General features: G+C 23.0%; 2 protein-coding genes and 1 long non-coding RNA gene across 3 annotated transcripts; all 3 read left to right on the top strand.

Moving 5' to 3' along the window:
* Positions 1 to 717: 717 nt before the first annotated feature.
* Positions 718 to 3530, top strand: LOC140666285 (uncharacterized). The gene is made up of 3 exons (XR_012046739.1): positions 718 to 1017; positions 1106 to 1175; positions 3422 to 3530. It is a non-coding gene; the product is annotated as an uncharacterized lncRNA (long non-coding RNA).
* Positions 3531 to 7536: 4006 nt separating this feature from the next.
* On the top strand, positions 7537 to 11842 carry LOC140664021 (glutamyl aminopeptidase-like). Its single transcript, XM_072888746.1, has 6 exons — positions 7537 to 7649; positions 7791 to 8260; positions 8351 to 8417; positions 10290 to 10754; positions 11303 to 11492; positions 11837 to 11842. The coding sequence occupies exons 1-6, from the start codon at positions 7642 to 7644 to the stop codon at positions 11840 to 11842; spliced, it is 1206 nt and encodes a 401-aa protein (XP_072744847.1). The 5' UTR covers positions 7537 to 7641.
* Positions 11418 to 19392, top strand: LOC140666268 (aminopeptidase N-like). The gene is made up of 10 exons (XM_072893281.1): positions 11418 to 11492; positions 12015 to 12162; positions 12342 to 12420; positions 12632 to 13020; positions 13470 to 13750; positions 15955 to 16145; positions 16265 to 16576; positions 16673 to 16742; positions 19011 to 19103; positions 19252 to 19392. Exons 2-10 carry the CDS (start codon positions 12033 to 12035, stop codon positions 19375 to 19377), a joined length of 1671 nt encoding a protein of 556 aa, XP_072749382.1. The 5' UTR covers positions 11418 to 11492; positions 12015 to 12032; the 3' UTR covers positions 19378 to 19392.
* The last annotated feature ends 491 nt before the right edge of the window (positions 19393 to 19883 follow it).

Below are 19883 nucleotides of genomic sequence, written 5' to 3' on the forward strand. Positions count from 1 at the left end.
TTAAAATATAATGAGACGCGTAATTACTGGCGACCGGAAAATATTCCGGAATATAATCGATGTGCATATAAGATGTTTATATATATTTGATGGATCGTGATAGGCCTCGGTCGATGTACGAAAAGAATATCGAAGAGACGATAACATCGATAAGAATCACTGTCCAATGAAGGAATGTCCAAATTAACGGTAAAACGTAAATAACTCGGACATTTCGTTATCAAACTTATAATTTATATTTAAATTCATGTTAAATTATTAATATACAATTAATTAATATTATGCCCCATGCTCTCTCTCTCTCTCTCTCTCTCTCCCCCCCCTCCCCCCCCCCCGCTCTTGATGCTATATTATTAAGATTGAAAATTTAAATGAACAAGTACATATAAGTGAGAGTAATCGGACGAGCGTGTAATTGACAGCCGTGGATGAATGAGTTTCAATTAGATATGTGTCGATTTCAATACTGAGGAAGGCTGCGTACAGCCGAAACGTTTATGTAAAGTGTTCTGAGATTGAGTCGGAATAATAATAAAGATTGTTTAAATAACACCCGTTTAAATGTGCTCGTTAATTGGCCTAACTATTGTTTATTATTTATAAAAACTTGATTACGAGCGTAATTAAAGATTGGTTTTATTCAATTATTGAATCAAGATGCAATATTATAGCGCTAAATATGTTTAATCAAACTTTTATTTTTGAATGTTGTAGACTTTTACCATGGTGGAAAGAGTGGATATACTGTAAAGGTTTGATATTAGCAGATTGGCACTATGTGAAGAAACATTTAACGAAAAATTATAATAATGATAGATTTTTAGAACTTTTAGCTTGTGCTTCAAGTGAAATTATGGAAGAATATTTAGAATCATTAATGTTCAAACAAAATGAAACATATAATGAAACACAAATCAAAAGAAATATAATTAGTTTCCTTTTTATTATTGCAAAACATGTACAGCACGATAATTTGTTTTTGAATATATTGAAAAATTTTGATAAATTAAAACCAAGGTAATAACCAGAAATATTTTTTTCTTAAACAAATACTTTTAACAATTACGAACATTAATTACTTATAACTATATGTGTTGTTTTATAGAGGTGTCAATGGAGTTGCCATATTTATTGTCATTATTAATCATGTGTATTCGGAAAAACAATTAAAAAAGGTAAATTTTATAGATCCGGTTATTTTTTTTATTATTAAGCTTATTTATATCTAATGTTTATATATATATACACAGAAAAACAACTAAACGTGGTAAATTTTATAGATCCGGTTATTTCTTTTATTATTATGCTTATTTATGTCTAATGTAAACATGTATCTATATATATATATATATATACACATGTATACATTAGATACAAATAAGCTTAATAATAAAAAAATTAACCGGATCTATAAAATTTACCACATTTAATTGTTTTATATATATATATATTGAAGGCTTGTATAAAATACTGAGCTTTTTTATAAAACGCCGAATCTTTATAAGTTAGCATTTAAAAATTTACAAAGTGTCTGTAACACACTACTTTAAAAGTTAATTCTTTGTTGAAAAACAATAATGATCTTTCATATAACCATATATTCCTATATCGCTCTCTTGAGAAATACACTCTTTTAAAAAGGGAGGTAAAAATTAAGTTTTTACTTATTTTTCCTAAATTTTGCACAAATTAAAAAAATGAAATTTGATGGTAATTTTTCATTAACAAAAAGGATATTTTTTTATTATATTTTTGAAATTTTCCGTATTATTAAATAAAAGAATAATATTGTGCATGATATTGTATTTATTTATTTACTTAAAAAATTTTTACTTGAATTATTGATTTTACAAAAATAATAAAACAAATAAGAAGTTTCTAAAGAAATCAAGCTTTTTAACGTGTATTTTTAAATGATGACATTCTAGGCTGTTAAAAATTTCTAATAAAAAATTGAATGAGGATTGCTTAATAATGAAAAAACATAGGTTTATTCTTTTACAACAATACGAGAGTATTAAAAAAAATAAGTATTTTTTTAGTAATAAAAATTGTCCATTAAATTTCATTTCTTTTAACTTGTCTAAAATTTGAAGAAAAAATAAGAACTTAATTTTCACTTTTCTGTTGAGAGGAATGTAACTGCTCAGAGAGAAATATACGCGTATATGTATAAAAACCCCTTTTAATTTTCAACGTTTTATCTTCTAAAATTTATTGCTTTTATTTAGAATTATTATTTATATATCTATATATATATATCTATATATCTATATATCTATATATCTATATATCTATATATATATATATATATATATATATATTATATACATATATATAATATTTTATTATAGGTATGTTGAAAATAAGATATAATGATAATTATGCATATTAAGAGCATATTAAAAGTATATTCAGAGATTTGAATAATCTTGAGATATGTTGTAAGGGACCCTGAATAACATCCAAAAGATTTTTTCGTAGCTCGTTGTTCATTAAAAAGTTATAAGCAAAAGAATAAGTAATTTTAACGAATTTCATGTAATTTTCGACGCTAGGTACATTTTATAAAATGTGCTTTTAATATATAGTAGTATGTACTACACATGAATAAATGAACCTTACTTAATTTTATCACACTTTTCACTTTCTGAATTTCCAAAATCCTTAGCGGAGCGAATGCTATTGCGACGTCACCTCTCTTTTCAATGCAAAACTAGATTTGTTACTTGCACGATTTCACATGGGTTTTCAACTTTTAACATAAAGCAAAATAAAAATTATTAACGTATATCAGTATAACAGTTATATACAGGTTGTTATGTTGCATATATTTCTGTATAACACACGTCATATATTTACTTCTCAAATGTACAAGGAGTCGTAAAATGATGGTCTCATACTTGAAAAATTTAGATTATCGAGCTTAATATACCTTTTTAACAATTTAAAACTGTACCCTAATATCTGGAAATTATTGTAATTTGTAAAAATCTTTTCTTTATAACTTTTTAATAAACAATAAGAGACGCCTAAAACCTGTTGATTACTCAAGGTCACAACACTATACGTTAAGATCATTCATATTTGTGAGGTCATAATATATGTCAAAATCATTTAATCTTTAAAGTCACCCTTTATTATGCATAATTACTATTATTTATTATTTTCAATATATTTAAAATAAAATATGCGTATATATGATACACAGACATACATATGATTTTAAATAAAAGAAATTTTTGGCAAAATTTTAGGAACTAATATTTTGGCAAAAATTAAGAAGGATTTTTCATATTATGCTTTTATTATATTAATTACCGAAATACTATTCCGTTACATTCTTGTTAAATTAAAAAAATTTTGTTAAATGAAATTACTATTAATTGACAAAAAATATTAATAAAGTTATTCTACATAGAACTTGAACTACATGAGAGATATTTTGAGAAATATCATTGAGAGAGAAGCATACAAATATTATAATAAACGTATGTGCAAGAAAAATGAAACTTGCCCTGAAATGGTAAACTTTATTCAAAATTAGATTTATATTAAGTTTTCTATTAATATTTATATTCGTAATATATGTCATAAGTATTTTGTCTTTTAATTATGTGAGTCTTTTAAGATGGCACAAAATTATTACATTAATTTAAAATAATCTGATTTAAGAAACTATGGAAGTTAATTTTGACGAGTATAAAAATCTTGTGAAAGAATGGATGTTGAATGCTGACCAAAAACTACGCAGACGTTTAAAGGAAATCGAAGAAATAAAAAAATATTTTATAATATAGTTTTTCTTTCCTTAAAATATTAAGAACTTTTCAAAAGAAATTAATCCTAAATAATTATAATTAAAGCAAAAAAAATATATATATATAATATTATTCTTATACCATTAAATTATCATATAAACAATATTTATACTTAAGTATATAACATACACATTCATAAATATATATATATTTATACACGTAACAATAATAAGAGTTTAATATTATTAATCATAATATTTTGTTAATATTATTCTTAATATATTATTATATAAATTACTTTTAATTATTGTCTATGTGTATATATGTGTATATAATAAATAAAATAATAAATTTGTAGCAGTGACAACTGTTCAATAATATTATATATAATATATTTTATTAATATTATTTTGAATATACATATATTATCACATAATTTATATTTAATTAATTAGTTAATAGTTATAATACAAACATAAAAATTGTTTTAAAATTAATAATATTTATTTATATTTTTAATATTATTAGTTAAATTTCTGTATATGTATCCATGTGTGCATTTTCCCATTTATAATAAATTATCTAATATTATTACTTTTATTTATAGATTCCTATAATCCTATAATCAATTCTATTCTTATAATGTCAAAATATTTCTTATAATTTTTATAATAGCAATATCTCTAGCAATATATCTAGTTTATTATTTTCACTATACAAATAGTTTGTTTATTTGTTATATAAATTCGGAAATAAATACATACTCGAATAAATATTTTACAAAATTAATTTGTTTTCAAATATTTTTTGACACAAAATTATAAAATTTTAATTTACTTATATAACAATCATAATATGGATATTGCAGTTACATATACAGCTTTAGAAATTTTAATATCTTTAAGTTATAATTTTAATATTCTTAAGTTGTTGTGACTTGCCATAATTATTTCCTTATAGGCCACATATAATTCCTTAATAATATTTAGACTATATATTTTGTTTGATTTTGTATTATTCAATGATTTAAGTTTAAGTCAGAGTGAGAACGCCTAACAATTATATATAAACAATTATATATAACAATATAAATAATAATAAAATAAACAATTAAATAATAGCCAAGCAATTAAAATTTAGGTAACAAAAAGTCTCATAACATATAACGTTCAGCAAATGATAATTAATCTATATTTTAAAATACATATTTTAAAATACATATTTTAATATTATAATTTTATATTTTTTTTACGTATAAACATATATGTAATAGTACTTGAAATATTTTGACAATAAATTAAAAATAACGTGGTGTATATATGTTGTAGTGCGCTAATGTTCTCTTTGTCAGCTTTGTTATCGTACAACGACAGAAGATTTTAACATGACTAAAATGATTTTAATATATTATATTAATTAGTATAATCATAAAGTATTATTTACGGATTACATAAAACAATATATGAAAGCACTCTGATATAGAGAGTTTCCAACGTGTAAAGATTCAAAATTAATAATTACAGACATAGGTAGACATGAAAATTAATTTCTTTTTGTTTATTAAATGTATACAAAATTCACAAAATAAAATACACAATCCATAATTTTTAAAATATGCATATAAATATTATTTTAAACAATTGTGTAGGATTTTATGGATTTATGTATATATTATAATATCCGACAAATGTTATTGACATTGTTTATTTCCGATTATCTGGTATTGGAACGGTAAGATTTTAATAGTTTAGATATAACAATAAGTACATAGAGCGATATTAACGGTGTGCAGTGTGTAGTAACCGCAGTATCAACTGCAACTAATTCTCGTAGAAAAAAAATTGTATTATAAATAACATAACATTTTTATATACAAGATGAATCAGTAGAAATAAAATATCATGTATCTTTCTTTTAAAGATATATAAAAGATATATAGAGTATAATTTAAATAGTATTGAAGTATGAACTCATACAATGAGTATCTTAATTTCTAATAAATCTTAATCTTTATCTTAATTCCTTTTAAGTTATCATTTTAAAAATTGTTGACATTTTATTAATTATTTCTATTTCTTTTATTTTTCTTTTTCTTATAAACCTATATAATTCTCTAAATTTTTATACATATAGTGTGCATCTGACAAAAACGTTAATTTTATTTATTATAATATTGCATATTGTTAAAAAATGTCTTTAAATTAAAAATTAATAAAAATTTAAAGATTAAAGAACGGAAACTTTTTTAATATATTTTATATTTAATTCATATATTTTTAAATAAATAATGAAAAATTGGATAATAAAATTACAATGTTAAAAATTACAATTTTTAATATTGTGCACACATTTATTCTATATACTTTTTCGTAATAGCATATAATCAATGATTTGCAAGATTAATTCGAATATTACTTCAATGTACCTATTCAAAACAAGTGAAAAAGAAACGATAAATGTTTATTTTCTATCGTTGTTAAAAAAATGTTTGTACGATTAATGAATAAATACTTAACTTTTATAATTAATATAGATGATAGAGATAAATTAATAGCATTTTAACATGATTAAAATGACTTTAATATATTATATTAATTAGAATAATTATAATATATTATTTAACGTATTACATAAAAAATAAATATATGAAAGTACGTTGATATGGAAATGCTTTAATTCTCAACATGTACAGATTAAAAATTATTATTTATAGATATAAACAAACATAAATACTTTTTTTTCTATATTGTTTATTAAATCGTATATAAAATTAACAAAATATATATTAAATAAATAAATATCACAAATTAGCATATTCAATGAATCTTAAAATATCTTAAATATTAAATAAAATATCATAAATATAATTCTAAATTTAAATTTTGTAGAATATGATGATCTTATATAACTTGTAAATATGTTTGTATTTATATATATATTTATTATAATGTCTATTACATCGACATTGCCAGTTTTCTATTACCTCTTGAAACTTTAAGATTACGACAGTACAGATGAACAGTTCACGGTGATAAAGTATCAACTTTAATTAGTTCTGAGAAGAAAAGAAATTGTATTAGAAATAAGATAGCATTTTTAGTATACAAGGTGAGTCTCTAGAAACAGAATATTATATAACTCTTTCTTTAAAGTACGTAGAGAATACATAAAACGCAATCTAAATAGTACTAAAATATGAACACATAAAATAAGATTATGTTTCCTTTAAAAATTATTTTCAAAATTGTTGAACATTTTATTAATTTCTTTTATTTTTTCTTATTTCTTTTTTCGAGAAACTATCTTTTTTTTTAATTTTTTATACATATATTGTGTATTTGACAAAAACACTAATTTTATGTATTATAGTATTGTTATAAAATGTCTTTGAATTAGAAATTTAAGGATTAAAAAAAAAATATTTTTAAAATTTTTTAAATATTTAATCCAAATATTTGTAAATGGATAATAAAAAATTAGATAACTACAATGTTAATATAATACCGTACATATGTTTGTTTTATATCGTTTTGTAATATTATTAATAATTTGAGAGGTTACTTTAAAATTGATTACTGATTCGATATATTTATTTAAGCGAATAATGAACAAACGATAAATGTTTCTCTCGTTACTAAAAAAAATGTGTATTACATATAATACATATAAAAACATTCAAATTGTCTTTGATACTATGGCGCGCACACACACATACACACACATACACATACATTCACGCACGCGCGCATATATATGTTTGTGTTTACACATGCTTGAAGAGACATACAAAAAAGTCAAAAAAAATTTAATTTTCTGTTGACTATTCCGTTGATTATTCGTTGCTAGTTTACTAAAAATATAATCATCTTTTGAAAATAGCATGTTCATGTACGTATATCGGTCTGTTATTCATCACGGATAAAATTTCTAATTACTCAAGAAAAATAATTTCAAAAAATACTTTATAAATTTATTTGCAGTAAAGTTTATTATCTAAATTTTATTTTATATTTGTCTTTCTTTCAACAGGGAGAATTGTTACAAATACCTAAAAATTGACATGGCACTTCTAAGACTGTTATTTTATGGCGGTCTTATATTTATCACTTCAACAGCTTTTTTAATTAATGAAAATACGGGAAACTCATCGATTGCATTTAGTGATTACTTTGATGATATAATGCCAGTGCATTATGATGTCAAGTTAATACCATATTTCAAAGAAGATGAGAAACCTGAAATATATAAATATAAAGTGTCTGAATTTATAATAGAATATATAGAAGAGTATCAAAGAAAAAGCAACTTTATTTTTTACGGCGAATTAAATGCCATTATCGATATTTCTCGTCCAATTACAAAAATAGGTTTAAACTCATCCGCATTAACATGTATTTTATTTGGAGTGTTGACAAATGATTTATCCATGTATACGGCAGACTTACAAAATAAGACTGTAGATACCAATGTTAAATATATAGTTATGCAAGAAATAAACTGTAATTATGTAAAGCAAATTTGCATTTTATATTTCAATGAAACTTTATCAAGTGGACGTTACATACTAAATACAGAATTTATCACTGCAGTTAATAACACAGAAAACATTATTACTTCTTTGAAGACTATAGTCGAAAGAGAAGAAACATTCGAAATGTGAGTAATATTAAGAGTACAATAAATATAAATTTTTGTCATTGCTGTTCTCGTATCTTATATTATCTCTTTTTATAATATTTAATTTTATTATACTTTATATCGCTATATTTATTTCACTTTATATCGCTATCTTTATTTCAATTTATATCACTTAACGTTTTATACTATTTTTGAATTGTTAATCAGTCCCCTATTTATTATTAAATTCATGATATATATATATAAATTAAAAAAATGTATTAGTATGGAAAGTTGAATAATAGTTTAGATAGGAATGCAATAATTTATACTTTATGTCGTTTTATTACGTATGTGCATAAAATAAAATATAAAATTTCTCTGTACCTTTATACGCGCGTGTGTTCTCTCTCTCTCTCTCTCTCTCTCTCTCTCTCTATATATATATATATATATATATATATATATATATATATATATATATATTTATAAAGCAGAGTGAATTGTAACCAAATTTTATGTAAAAACAATGATTTTTTTAATCAATTTGAAGATAATTTCACCTTAACAAAAATATTAAGACATCAATTTAATAGTTTTCAAGTTATAGGATTGAACAAAAAAGATTTTTATCAAATTAAGTTTTGTGGCGTTAAGAGATTAACATATATAATTACATTCATCAGTTAATTTTACAGTTAACTTATAAACAATTTTAATTTAAAGTTTAAAATTAAGTAAACAGATATAATGGCAAAAATTAGAAGTTTTAAAATAATGATGACCTTTTTCGACATTTTCTCTGAAAAAAAATTATCTTCAAATTGGTCAAAGAATCCGTTTATTAAAAGTATATCTGGTAATTATATCTTGTAAATGTGCATGTGTGTGTATGTGTGTGTGTGTGTGTGCGTGCGTGCGTGCGTGCGTGCGTGCGTGTGTGTGTGTGTGTGTTCTATGTGTGTGTACGAAACGCTATGCTAGAATAAGCTATACAGTGTGAGTCATTTAAAATGTTACAAACTTATGTCTCAAAAACAAAACATTTTAGAAAAATGTCTCATATAAAAGTTTTGCAATTTTAAGGGGGACGTCATTCACCCTGGAAGCCGTTTCAAGAGATCACATAAAAATCACTTTTAATTAAAAAAAATCACTTTTCACAAAAGAAAACTCTTATTCTATATTTTTATAGCTTATCTTAAGAGCTTTTTAAAATACTATAATAGTGTTTTTTATTAAGTACTTTTCGAGTTGTAAGGCTCAAAAGATGTAGTATTCTTACATAAAATACAAAATACTTTAAAACATTCAGTTTTTGATAATTTTGCCTTAACACTTCTATGTGCAGAATAATGAGATAACCCAATTGGTGTAAAGAAACGTAGTTGTGTTAAAAAGAAAATATGGAAGTGCAAATTTATGTATTTTTTTTAAGACAACTGTGCGTTTTTGTATACAAATTGATTCGTTTTATTATTTTATTCATATAAATATTGAAACTAGATAATAAAAAAATCAATATTTAATGCTTTAATTGTATGGTATAATAAAAGTATAAAAGTTTACTTCGTAAACAAATTAAATTTTTGGCCATAGTAGTCTTGTGAATTTTTACGAAGAACATTGTAAATAAACGTCATACATAAAAAAATTAAGATAGCTTGAAAAATGAAAATGACTTTTACAACTCGAAAAAGTCACAAATAAACAAAATATTTTTATATGCACTTTGTAGCAGACTTAAAGTCTTGTAAATTTTTCTTATTCAACTTTCTTCTAACTTCAACCAATTGCGACATTTGTTTGGACATTTACGGACAGACACTCTGTATATATAATGCGATAATAAATATTGATTAATAAAAATCATCGTTATTTATATAAATCAATATTATTAAAATTTCGTAGGTTGGACGTAATACATTTTCAGGCGACTGGAGCCCGACGATTGTTTCCACACTGGGACAAGCCGACAATCAAGGCGACTTTCAACATTGCCATAAAGCATCATCGTAAATACAAAGTATTTTCAAATATGCCGATACAAAGAAAGGAAACATGCAAACATGAAGTGCATGAAACCGAAACATATATGAAGTGGACATGCTTTGATACTACTCCTCCAACGTCCACTTATGTCGTGACGGTTGTAATCTCGTCAGCAGATGTCTATAAATTTGAGACGATAGAATCTAGAATCATTATATGGCGTAGACCCGAATCAGATCATATGGAATTTGCTGAAATGATATCAACCAAAGCAATGATAATATTTGAATATAAATGGACAAAATTGAAAATACCAAAAGTGCAATTTGTTGCAATCCAAAGTTTGCTATATGACAATGAGAACTGGGGCCTTGTGTTAAATAGGTAATTCAAAAATTAGAAGAAATATCAATTTATTCAGATACAATTTATATATGAAGCAAAATTATAAAAATAATTAAATTAAAAATATAAAATTAGAAATTATAAATATATACGTTAAAATATAATTGTTTTAATGTAAAATTTGTATACGTGTACATTATTATACATATATTTTTATAACTAATTATAGGTTGATTTCAATCATATATACATATATATATATATATATATATATATATCTCACGCATATGACAATAATTTATGTTACAGATTTTATATAATCAGTATATATATAATTATAAGTTGATTTCAATACATTATATATGTATACATATGTATATCACGTATATGACAATAATTTATGTCACAATTTTTATATAATCGGTACAAAACAATATACAAATCAATATACAATTATATCACATCGGTTATTATATCCGATTAGAAGATATTTTTAATTTTAAATCAGTTTATATATTAAAATTATTATTTATTGCTCAAATTTATGTAACTTTTAAACTCTAGCATTTAATTTCTATATTTTTTAGAGAATCAAATATTATTTACAATGAAAATATAGATTCTGTTGCGCATAAAATAGAAATAGCGCGATTGATAGGACGCAAAATGGCATATCAATGGTTTGTTGATGTAATTAATCCATTTTCATCATCTGAGTTGTGGTTAATCGATGGTCTTACTACATTGTATGGAATTAATGCTATCGATTCCATCGAGGTAAATTTTTTATATTTTTTTTTTTTTTAGTAATATTTTTAATATATCAATTATATATAATGTATATATTATATATTCATATATGTTTCTGATGTTTTTATGTTAAATAAAATATTATTTTATTTATGTAAGTAGATATAATCTTTGCTATTATAAAAAATTGAAAAGTTTTTACACTATTTTTAACATTAAATATGTCGTATAAAAACTGCTAAAGCTATTTATAAATTTTTCTCATATCTGGAAAAACTAATTTGTCCTGTATATTGGTCCTCGATATTTTCAAATCATTAATTTACAATGTAGAAAGAAATAATACCATAATTTTCAATTATTTCAAATAGCTTTAAATGACATGACTGTTTCACAAACTACACATTACTTTATAGAAAAATTTTACTATATTTTGTAATGTTGATAAAAAATTTTCAAATTTCTGTTTAATAAAACCATTAAATGTGTACAGTTAATATTTCATTCGACTAAATATTCATTCGATCATATTAAATGTTTCTTCTTTAGGATTATAAAAACTCCGAAATGTTGGATTTATTTATAGTTCAGGTTTATTATGAATCACTTCGTTTGGAGACCCACAATCAATCTTTTATAAAGGAAGCCAATTTTTCCGAAAATAATGCATTTTCTTCTTTTTACCGTTACGTTAAAGGTAAAAAAATCAATAAATTTATTTGAATGAATCAAGTCAATAAATATATTTAAATATAAGTATATAAATACAAATATATATATATTAGTATACTAAAATAAAAAAATTTATGAAAAATGTAGTTGAAAGACTTCTAAACGAACTTATATATAAATCACATTGTATCATATGAATTGTAGCACCCTTGATATTACGCATGCTGCAGTATGTAATTACAGATAAAATGTTTCAACGGAAGGTTTATGAATATTTAAAGTCGTGAGTATATTATGAAATATATTGTATATACCATTTTAATATATTATTTACTTTGACATTATAGAATCAAGCATATAAAATATTAAATACTGCAATTACGTAAGCTGCATAAAGTGTATAAATTAAATAATACTTTGATATTTTTTGATACGTAATTTACAATTAGTACAGTTTTCACTGTGTCAATAATGTCAAATTTTAATAAATATAGGGAGATTGAGTCAAAGACTCCCAGTCTTCTACAAAATTTGTTGTTGTTCGCCATGCAGACTGTTTCAAGAAATCTTGAAAAAAAAAAAATGCTTCCTTTAACAATACTGAATGATTGGATAAAATCTATAAATTATCCTGTGTTGAAAATAACGCGAGATTTTTCGAATAAAGCAAATGTATATAATATAATAATAGAAAATTATGAAATAATTAAAAACCACACTTTCTGGGTACCTGTAACTTATACCTCCCAGAATAATCCAAATTTTGAAAAGCTTAGACTACCGCTTTATGACGAAAGATTAATAATTTTGTCGTCGTCCCAGCCAACTTGCCAAGTTTCTGTAAAGGATAATGGTTGGATAATATTCAATTTACAACAAAGTGGTGAATATTGATTAACAAATTTATTATATTTCTACATAATTAAAATATCACACCATTATATAATCTTAACTATATTCTTTTTTAATAACAATGAGCAATATATGAATAAATACATAATAACATTATATAATATTTCAAAAAATATTGCAGGACTTATTTTCTGCATTCAACTATCGATTAACGTAAATAAATTCAATTTTGCATATATTATTATTCAAGCTATAATAAATATAAATGTATTTATAATTCTTTATATAGTTTTATTCTACAATATTACGACAAATATCACTCTAAAATAAAGTTTTTCTTAATTATTATAATTTGTCTTTCTTTTTTCAATACTTGGAATTACTCAAATATTTAAAATGCAGATAATTATAAATATATTTTAATAAATATAATAAATCAATTAAGTGAAAATCTAATAATATAAAAATTATTTACTACAGGATACTATCGCGTTAATTACGATCCTGAAAATTGGCAAAAAATTGCAGAATATTTAAACTCGACAGAATATACAAAAATACATGTTCTTAATCGTGCTAAAATCATCGACAATGCATTTTATTTTATGATAAATGGCCAACTCAATTCTTCCCTATTCTGGAACTTGACGAGCTATCTTGGACAAGAGACAAATTATATAGCATGGTATCCTATGATAAAAACTTTTGAACACATGTCGAGCATCTTTCCATTTCCAGATAAAGGAGTCCAAAATATCAAGGTAAATAATAATAGAATTAATCAGTAGAAAAGTTTTTAAATTATTTTATGTCATATTTTCCAAGAAAATAAAATAAATATAGCTAAAAAAATTCAAGTATGTTCTTCTGTATTCTTATTTAAGATAAAGTAAAATCTATTTTATTTAAAAAAAGTTTTATTTCAGTCTTATATTATAATTGTTAAACATATATTAGATTTTTGAATAATTATTTTTCTTATATTTTAAAATAATTTTCTATTAAAATTTTAATTTAAAATTATATGTACGTATAGTAATGAAACGTACGTATAGTAATATAGAATAGAGCGGTAATTTTGTAAGAGTATCAGATGTTGTTAATCAATTAAAGTTTACTTTGCATATTTGCATGTGCACAATAATATATAGATTCTCCTCTAATTGTTTTATTTTTGATTGTAGAAAGAAATGTTAAAGACAAAAGTTGTTTGGTACAAAAAGGTGTATGTGTATATATATATATATATATATATATATATATAATGGTTACATTAGTTTAACTTTAAATGTACAAGCCAAGGTCAAACTAATTGAAAAAATTTTTAGGGTGGAGAGAATAAATTAAAATAAGATGTATGTATATATATGTGTTGCTTATATGAACTTAAGACTATTATGTTTCTTAATATGTATAAAATATCTCATTTTAAAGTTAGAGTATTCTAAAAGTGACTCCCTTTTATCTTATAAACCAATAAAGATGTACCATAATAAATATACATAAATTAAATTATTTCAAACTAAAGATATGTAAAAAATGTAGGCTTAGTATAAGTTGCTACTTTATGCAAGAGAAAGGTCAGATTTTTAAGATGAGAAGAGTACTTGATTGAGATTGGCTCATTCCGATAAAAGTTGTTTGGCATTGGCTTAATTTCGGCAAGAGAGGACACTTATCTGACTTTTGCTTATAGACGTAATTAGTATAAAATGATTGTGAACGTTCGAGAATTGAGACTAAGCTAAACGTAGAAAAAGACACACTGTGAACTGTACCCTCACGTTCTCTCTCGCTCGCGCACGCTATGTCTGTGTGTATGTGTGTGGTTCAAATTAAACTGTATTGTGAGTGTAGTGGTTATTTACTAAAGCTATCCGTATTAACGAACAGAGAGATATGTATAATTTCTTTTATAATAATGTGTCTACTTCGATATAAGAAAATTTGTAGCGCTATGATTTGAAATAAATACAACGACTTAATGTGAATACTTTACATATTATAAGAGTTTTATCGGCTTGAAATATCACAAGTAATGTCTGCCATTTTACTTTTGGTCCAGCGATATGCCTATTTAAGCGTTAAAAATATATATATTGTCACTTAATTACATTACAAAATAAGTGGAGTGTACCATATTGCAAAATTGACTGAACGTTTTTAAACATTTTTTTATTTTTTTTAACCATCTATGCTCAGATTTTTGTCAAGCACTATATATATACATACACTGAAAAAAAATTTACTTAATCTAAAAAAATATTTAGTTCAATACGTTCAAACAAGTATTTATTTAAATTAAGCAAAAATATATTTGAATTAGTAAAATATATTGTCTATTTTACTATTCAGCAATATATTTTATTAATTCAAATATGTTTTTGTTTAATTTAAATAAATACTTATTTGAACGTATTGAACTAAATATTTTTTTTAATTAAATAAATTTTTTTTTCAGTGTATATATACACACACATACATATTATAATATATATATTCAGGATGTTTATGAAAACCACCGGAATTTTAAAAATTAACTTACTGAATTAAATCATATTGATTCAGTAAGTGAGATACATTTATTCTGTTTGGTCGAGCGTTGTTAGTAACTTAAAAAGTTTAATACGTATAAACATAAATTTTTTACGTTAACATATGACGCTCTCACATAAATTTGAGATTAAAATTAATACATTGATTGGATAATGTTGAGGATAAAATGAGATACATTTTTTTTTCAACAAAATAGAGTTCCACTCGAATCGTGTTCGTACAAAGCTAGACATACAAATTTTTTAACTGTTTTTCACATGAAGAAAGATCAAGGAATGTAATGTTAGGACTTTGCACTGGCTGTTCGATCAGCCTGCTTCTCTTCAAATCTACTTGTTGAGAAATTGAATGTCCAACGCTACACGCTTATTGTAAACCGATATAATTATTTGACTTGGATAACTTTTAGGAGAAAATAAAAAATATATTGGCCAATCTACTTGAGAAAATAAAATACGAAGAAGATCCTAAGGAAAATGATCTTATTAAATGTTTAAGGCAAGAAGCCATTAAATGGTTATGTATTCTCGATGACAAGAAATGTCTCAAAAAAGCTTATGACAAATTGAAATTGCATAATGGAATGTCGGATACAAATAAGTAATTATTTTAAGTGTTACAATTTTTTACCATTATTTGCATCTTCAATTATTGAATCAGGATACAATATTATAGCGCTAAATATGTTTATATCAAACTTTTATCTTTGGATGTTGTAGACTTTTACCGGGGTGGAAAGAATGGTTATACTGTAAAGGTTTGATGTCAGCAGAGAGACATATTTGGCGTATGGTAAAGGACAATTCAGCGGGAAAATATAATAATGATAGATTTTTAGAATTTTTAGCTTGCGCTTCAAATAAAATTATGGAAGAATATTTAGAATCAATAATGTTCAAACATAATAAAACATATAACGAAACACAAATCAAGAGAAATATGATTAGTTTCCTTTTTATTATTGCAAAACATGCAAAGCACAATAATGTGTTTTTGAATATATTGAAAAATTTTGATAAATTAAAACCAAGGTAATAACTAGTAATATTTCTTTCTTGAACGAATACTTTTTACAATTATTGTACAAACATTAGTTACTTATAATAACTATATGTGTTGTTTTATAGAGGTGTCAATGGAGTTGCCATATCTATTGGCATTATTAATCATGTGTATTCTGAAAAACAATTAAAAGAGGTAAATTTTATAGATCTGGTTATCTTTTTTATTATTAAGCTTATTTATATCTAATGTTTATATATATATATATATACACAGAAGAACAATTAAATGTGGTAAATTTTATTGATCCGGTTTTTTCTTTTATTACTAAGCTTATTTATGTCTAATGTAAACATGTATCTATATATATGTATATATATATATATATATATATATATATATACACATGTATACATTAGATATAAATAAGCTTAATAATAAAAAAAATAACCAGATCTATAAAATTTACTTTATTTAATTGTTCTACATATATATATATATATTGCAGGCTTTTATAAAAAATTGAGCTTTTTTATAAAACACCGAATCTTTATAAGTTAGTGTTTAAAGATTTACAAAGTGTCTGAAACACATATACTTTAAAAAATAATTCTTTGTTGAAAAATAATAATGATCTTTCATATAACCATATATTCTTATATCGCTCTCTTGAGAAATACACTCTTCTAAAAGGGGAGGTAAAGTTTAAGTTTTTACTTATTTTTCCTAAATTTTGGACAAATTAAAAAAATGAAATTTGATGATAATTTTCTAAAACTAACAAAAAGGATATTTTCTTTATTATATTTTTAAAATTTTCCCGTATCAATAAATAAAAAAATAAAATTGTGCATGATATTGTATTTATTTATTAACTTGAAAAATTTTTACTTAAATTATTGATTTTACAGAAATAATAAAACAAATAAAAAGTTTCTAAAGAAATCAAGCCTCTTAACGTGTATTTTTAAATGACGACATTCTAGGCTGCTAAAAATTCCTAATAAAAAATTGAATGAGGATTGCTTAATAATAAAAAACTTAAGTTTATTTTTTTATAACAATACAATAGAATTAAAAAAATATAAGTAATTTTTTTAGTAGTGAAAAATGTCTATTAAATTTCATTTCTTCTAACTTGTCTAAATTTGAGGAAAAAAATAAGAACCTAATTTTCACTTTTCTATTTAGAGGAATATATGCTTATATGTATAAAAACTCCTTTTAATTTTCAACGTCTTATCTTCTACAATTTATTGCTTTCATTTAGAATTATTATCTATATATCTATATATATCTATATGTATATTTATATATATACATATATATATATATATATATATATATATATATATATACATATATATTATATACATATATATAATATTTTATTAAAGGTATATTGAAAATAAGAAATAATGATAATTATGCATATTAAAAGCATATTAAAAGTACATTCAGAGATTTGAATAACCTTGACATATGTTGTAAGGGTCATGACCCTGAATAACATCCAAAAGGTTTTTTCGTAGCTCGTTGTTCATTAAAAAGTTATAAGCAAAAGAATAAGTAATTTTAACGAATTTCATGTAATTTTCGACACTAGGTACATTTTATAAAATGTGCTTTTAGTATATAGTAGTATTTACTACACATGAATAAATGAACCAAGCTTAATTTTATCACACTTTTCACTTTCTGGATTTCCAAAATCCTTAGCGAAGAGAATTCTATTGCGACGTCACCTCTCTTTTCAGTGCAACACTAGATTTATTGCTGCACGATTCCATATGGGTTTTGAACTGTTTACGCGAAGCCTGATCAAAATTATTAACGTATATAAGTATAACAGTTATGTACAAGTTGAGTTATGTTGCATATAACATACATCATATATTTACTTCTCAAATGTACAAGGAGTCGGAAAATGATAGTCTTATATCTACAAAAATTTAGATTATCGAGCTTTATATACCTTTTTTACAATTTAAAACTGTACCCTAAAATCTAGAAATTATTGTAATTTGTGAAAATCTTTTCTTTATAACTTTTTAATAAACAATAAGAGACGCCTAAAACCTGTTGATTACTCAAGGTCACAACACTATACGTTAAGATCATTCATATTTGTGAGGTCATAATATATGTCAAAATCATTTAATCTTTAAAGTCACCCTTTATTATGCATAATTACTATTATTTATTATTTTCAATATATTTAAAATAAAATATGCGTATATATGATACACAGACATACATATGATTTTAAATAGGAGAAATTTTTGGTAAAATTTGAAAAAATAATATTTTGGCAAAAATTAAGAAGGATTTTTCATATTATGCTTTTATTATGTTAATTACCGAAATACTATTCCGTTACACATTCTTGTTAAATTAAAAAAATTTTGTTAAATTAAATTACAATTTATTGACAATAAATATAATTGAAGTTATTCTTCATAGATCATGTACTTCATAAAATATATCATTAAGATTGAAGCATACAAAAATTCTAATAAACATATGTGCAAGAAATATGGAACTTGCCCTGAAATGGTAAACTTTATTCAAAATTAGATTTATATTAAGTTTCCTATTAATATTTATATCCGTAATATATGTCACAAGTATTTTGTCCTTTAATTATGTGAGTCTTTTAAGATGGCACAAAATTATTACATTAATTCAAAATAATCTGATTTAGGCAACTATTGAAGCTAGTTTTTACAAGTTTAAAAATCTTGTGAATGAATGGATGTTGGATGCTGACAAAAAACTGCTCAAACGTTTACATGAAATCGAAGAAATAAAGAAATATTTTAAGATATAGTTTTTCTTTCCTTAAAATATTAAGAACTTTTCAAAAGATATTAATCGTGAGTAATCACAATTACAGCAAAAATATATATATATATATATAATATTGTTTTTATACTATTAAATTATCATATACAATATTTATCATAAACAATATTTATCCTTAAATATATAATGTACATATTAATATATACACATATACACACACATATATATATATATCTATATATATATATATATATATATATATATATATATCTATATATATATATATATACATATACTTATACATGTAACAATAATAACAGTTTAATATTATTAAGCATAATATTTTATTAATATTATTCTTAATATATTATTATATGAATTACTTTTAATTATTGTCTATGTGTATATAATAAATAAAATAATAAATATGTAGCAACGACAACTGTTCAATAATATTATATATAATATATTTTATTAATATGACTTTGAATATACATATATTATCACATAATTTATATTTAATTAATTAGT

This window comes from Anoplolepis gracilipes, chromosome 1 (assembly GCF_047496725.1).
Source record: "Anoplolepis gracilipes chromosome 1, ASM4749672v1, whole genome shotgun sequence".
Lineage (NCBI taxonomy): Eukaryota > Metazoa > Arthropoda > Insecta > Hymenoptera > Formicidae > Anoplolepis > Anoplolepis gracilipes.

Excerpts from the sequence above, each read along its gene's own strand:
- LOC140664021 (XM_072888746.1), top strand. Across the intron at positions 8,261-8,350 it reads AGTTATGCAAGAAATAAACT|TTAATAACACAGAAAACATT; the intron begins GTAATTATGTAA and ends TTATCACTGCAG. Across the intron at positions 8,418-10,289 it reads AGAGAAGAAACATTCGAAAT|GTTGGACGTAATACATTTTC; the intron begins GTGAGTAATATT and ends AAAATTTCGTAG.
- LOC140666268 (XM_072893281.1), top strand. The coding sequence starts at position 12,033 with ATGTTGGATTTATTTATAGTTCAGGTTTATTATGAATCACTTCGTTTG. Across the intron at positions 12,163-12,341 it reads TTTTTACCGTTACGTTAAAG|CACCCTTGATATTACGCATG; the intron begins GTAAAAAAATCA and ends TATGAATTGTAG. Across the intron at positions 13,021-13,469 it reads ATTCAATTTACAACAAAGTG|GATACTATCGCGTTAATTAC; the intron begins GTGAATATTGAT and ends TATTTACTACAG.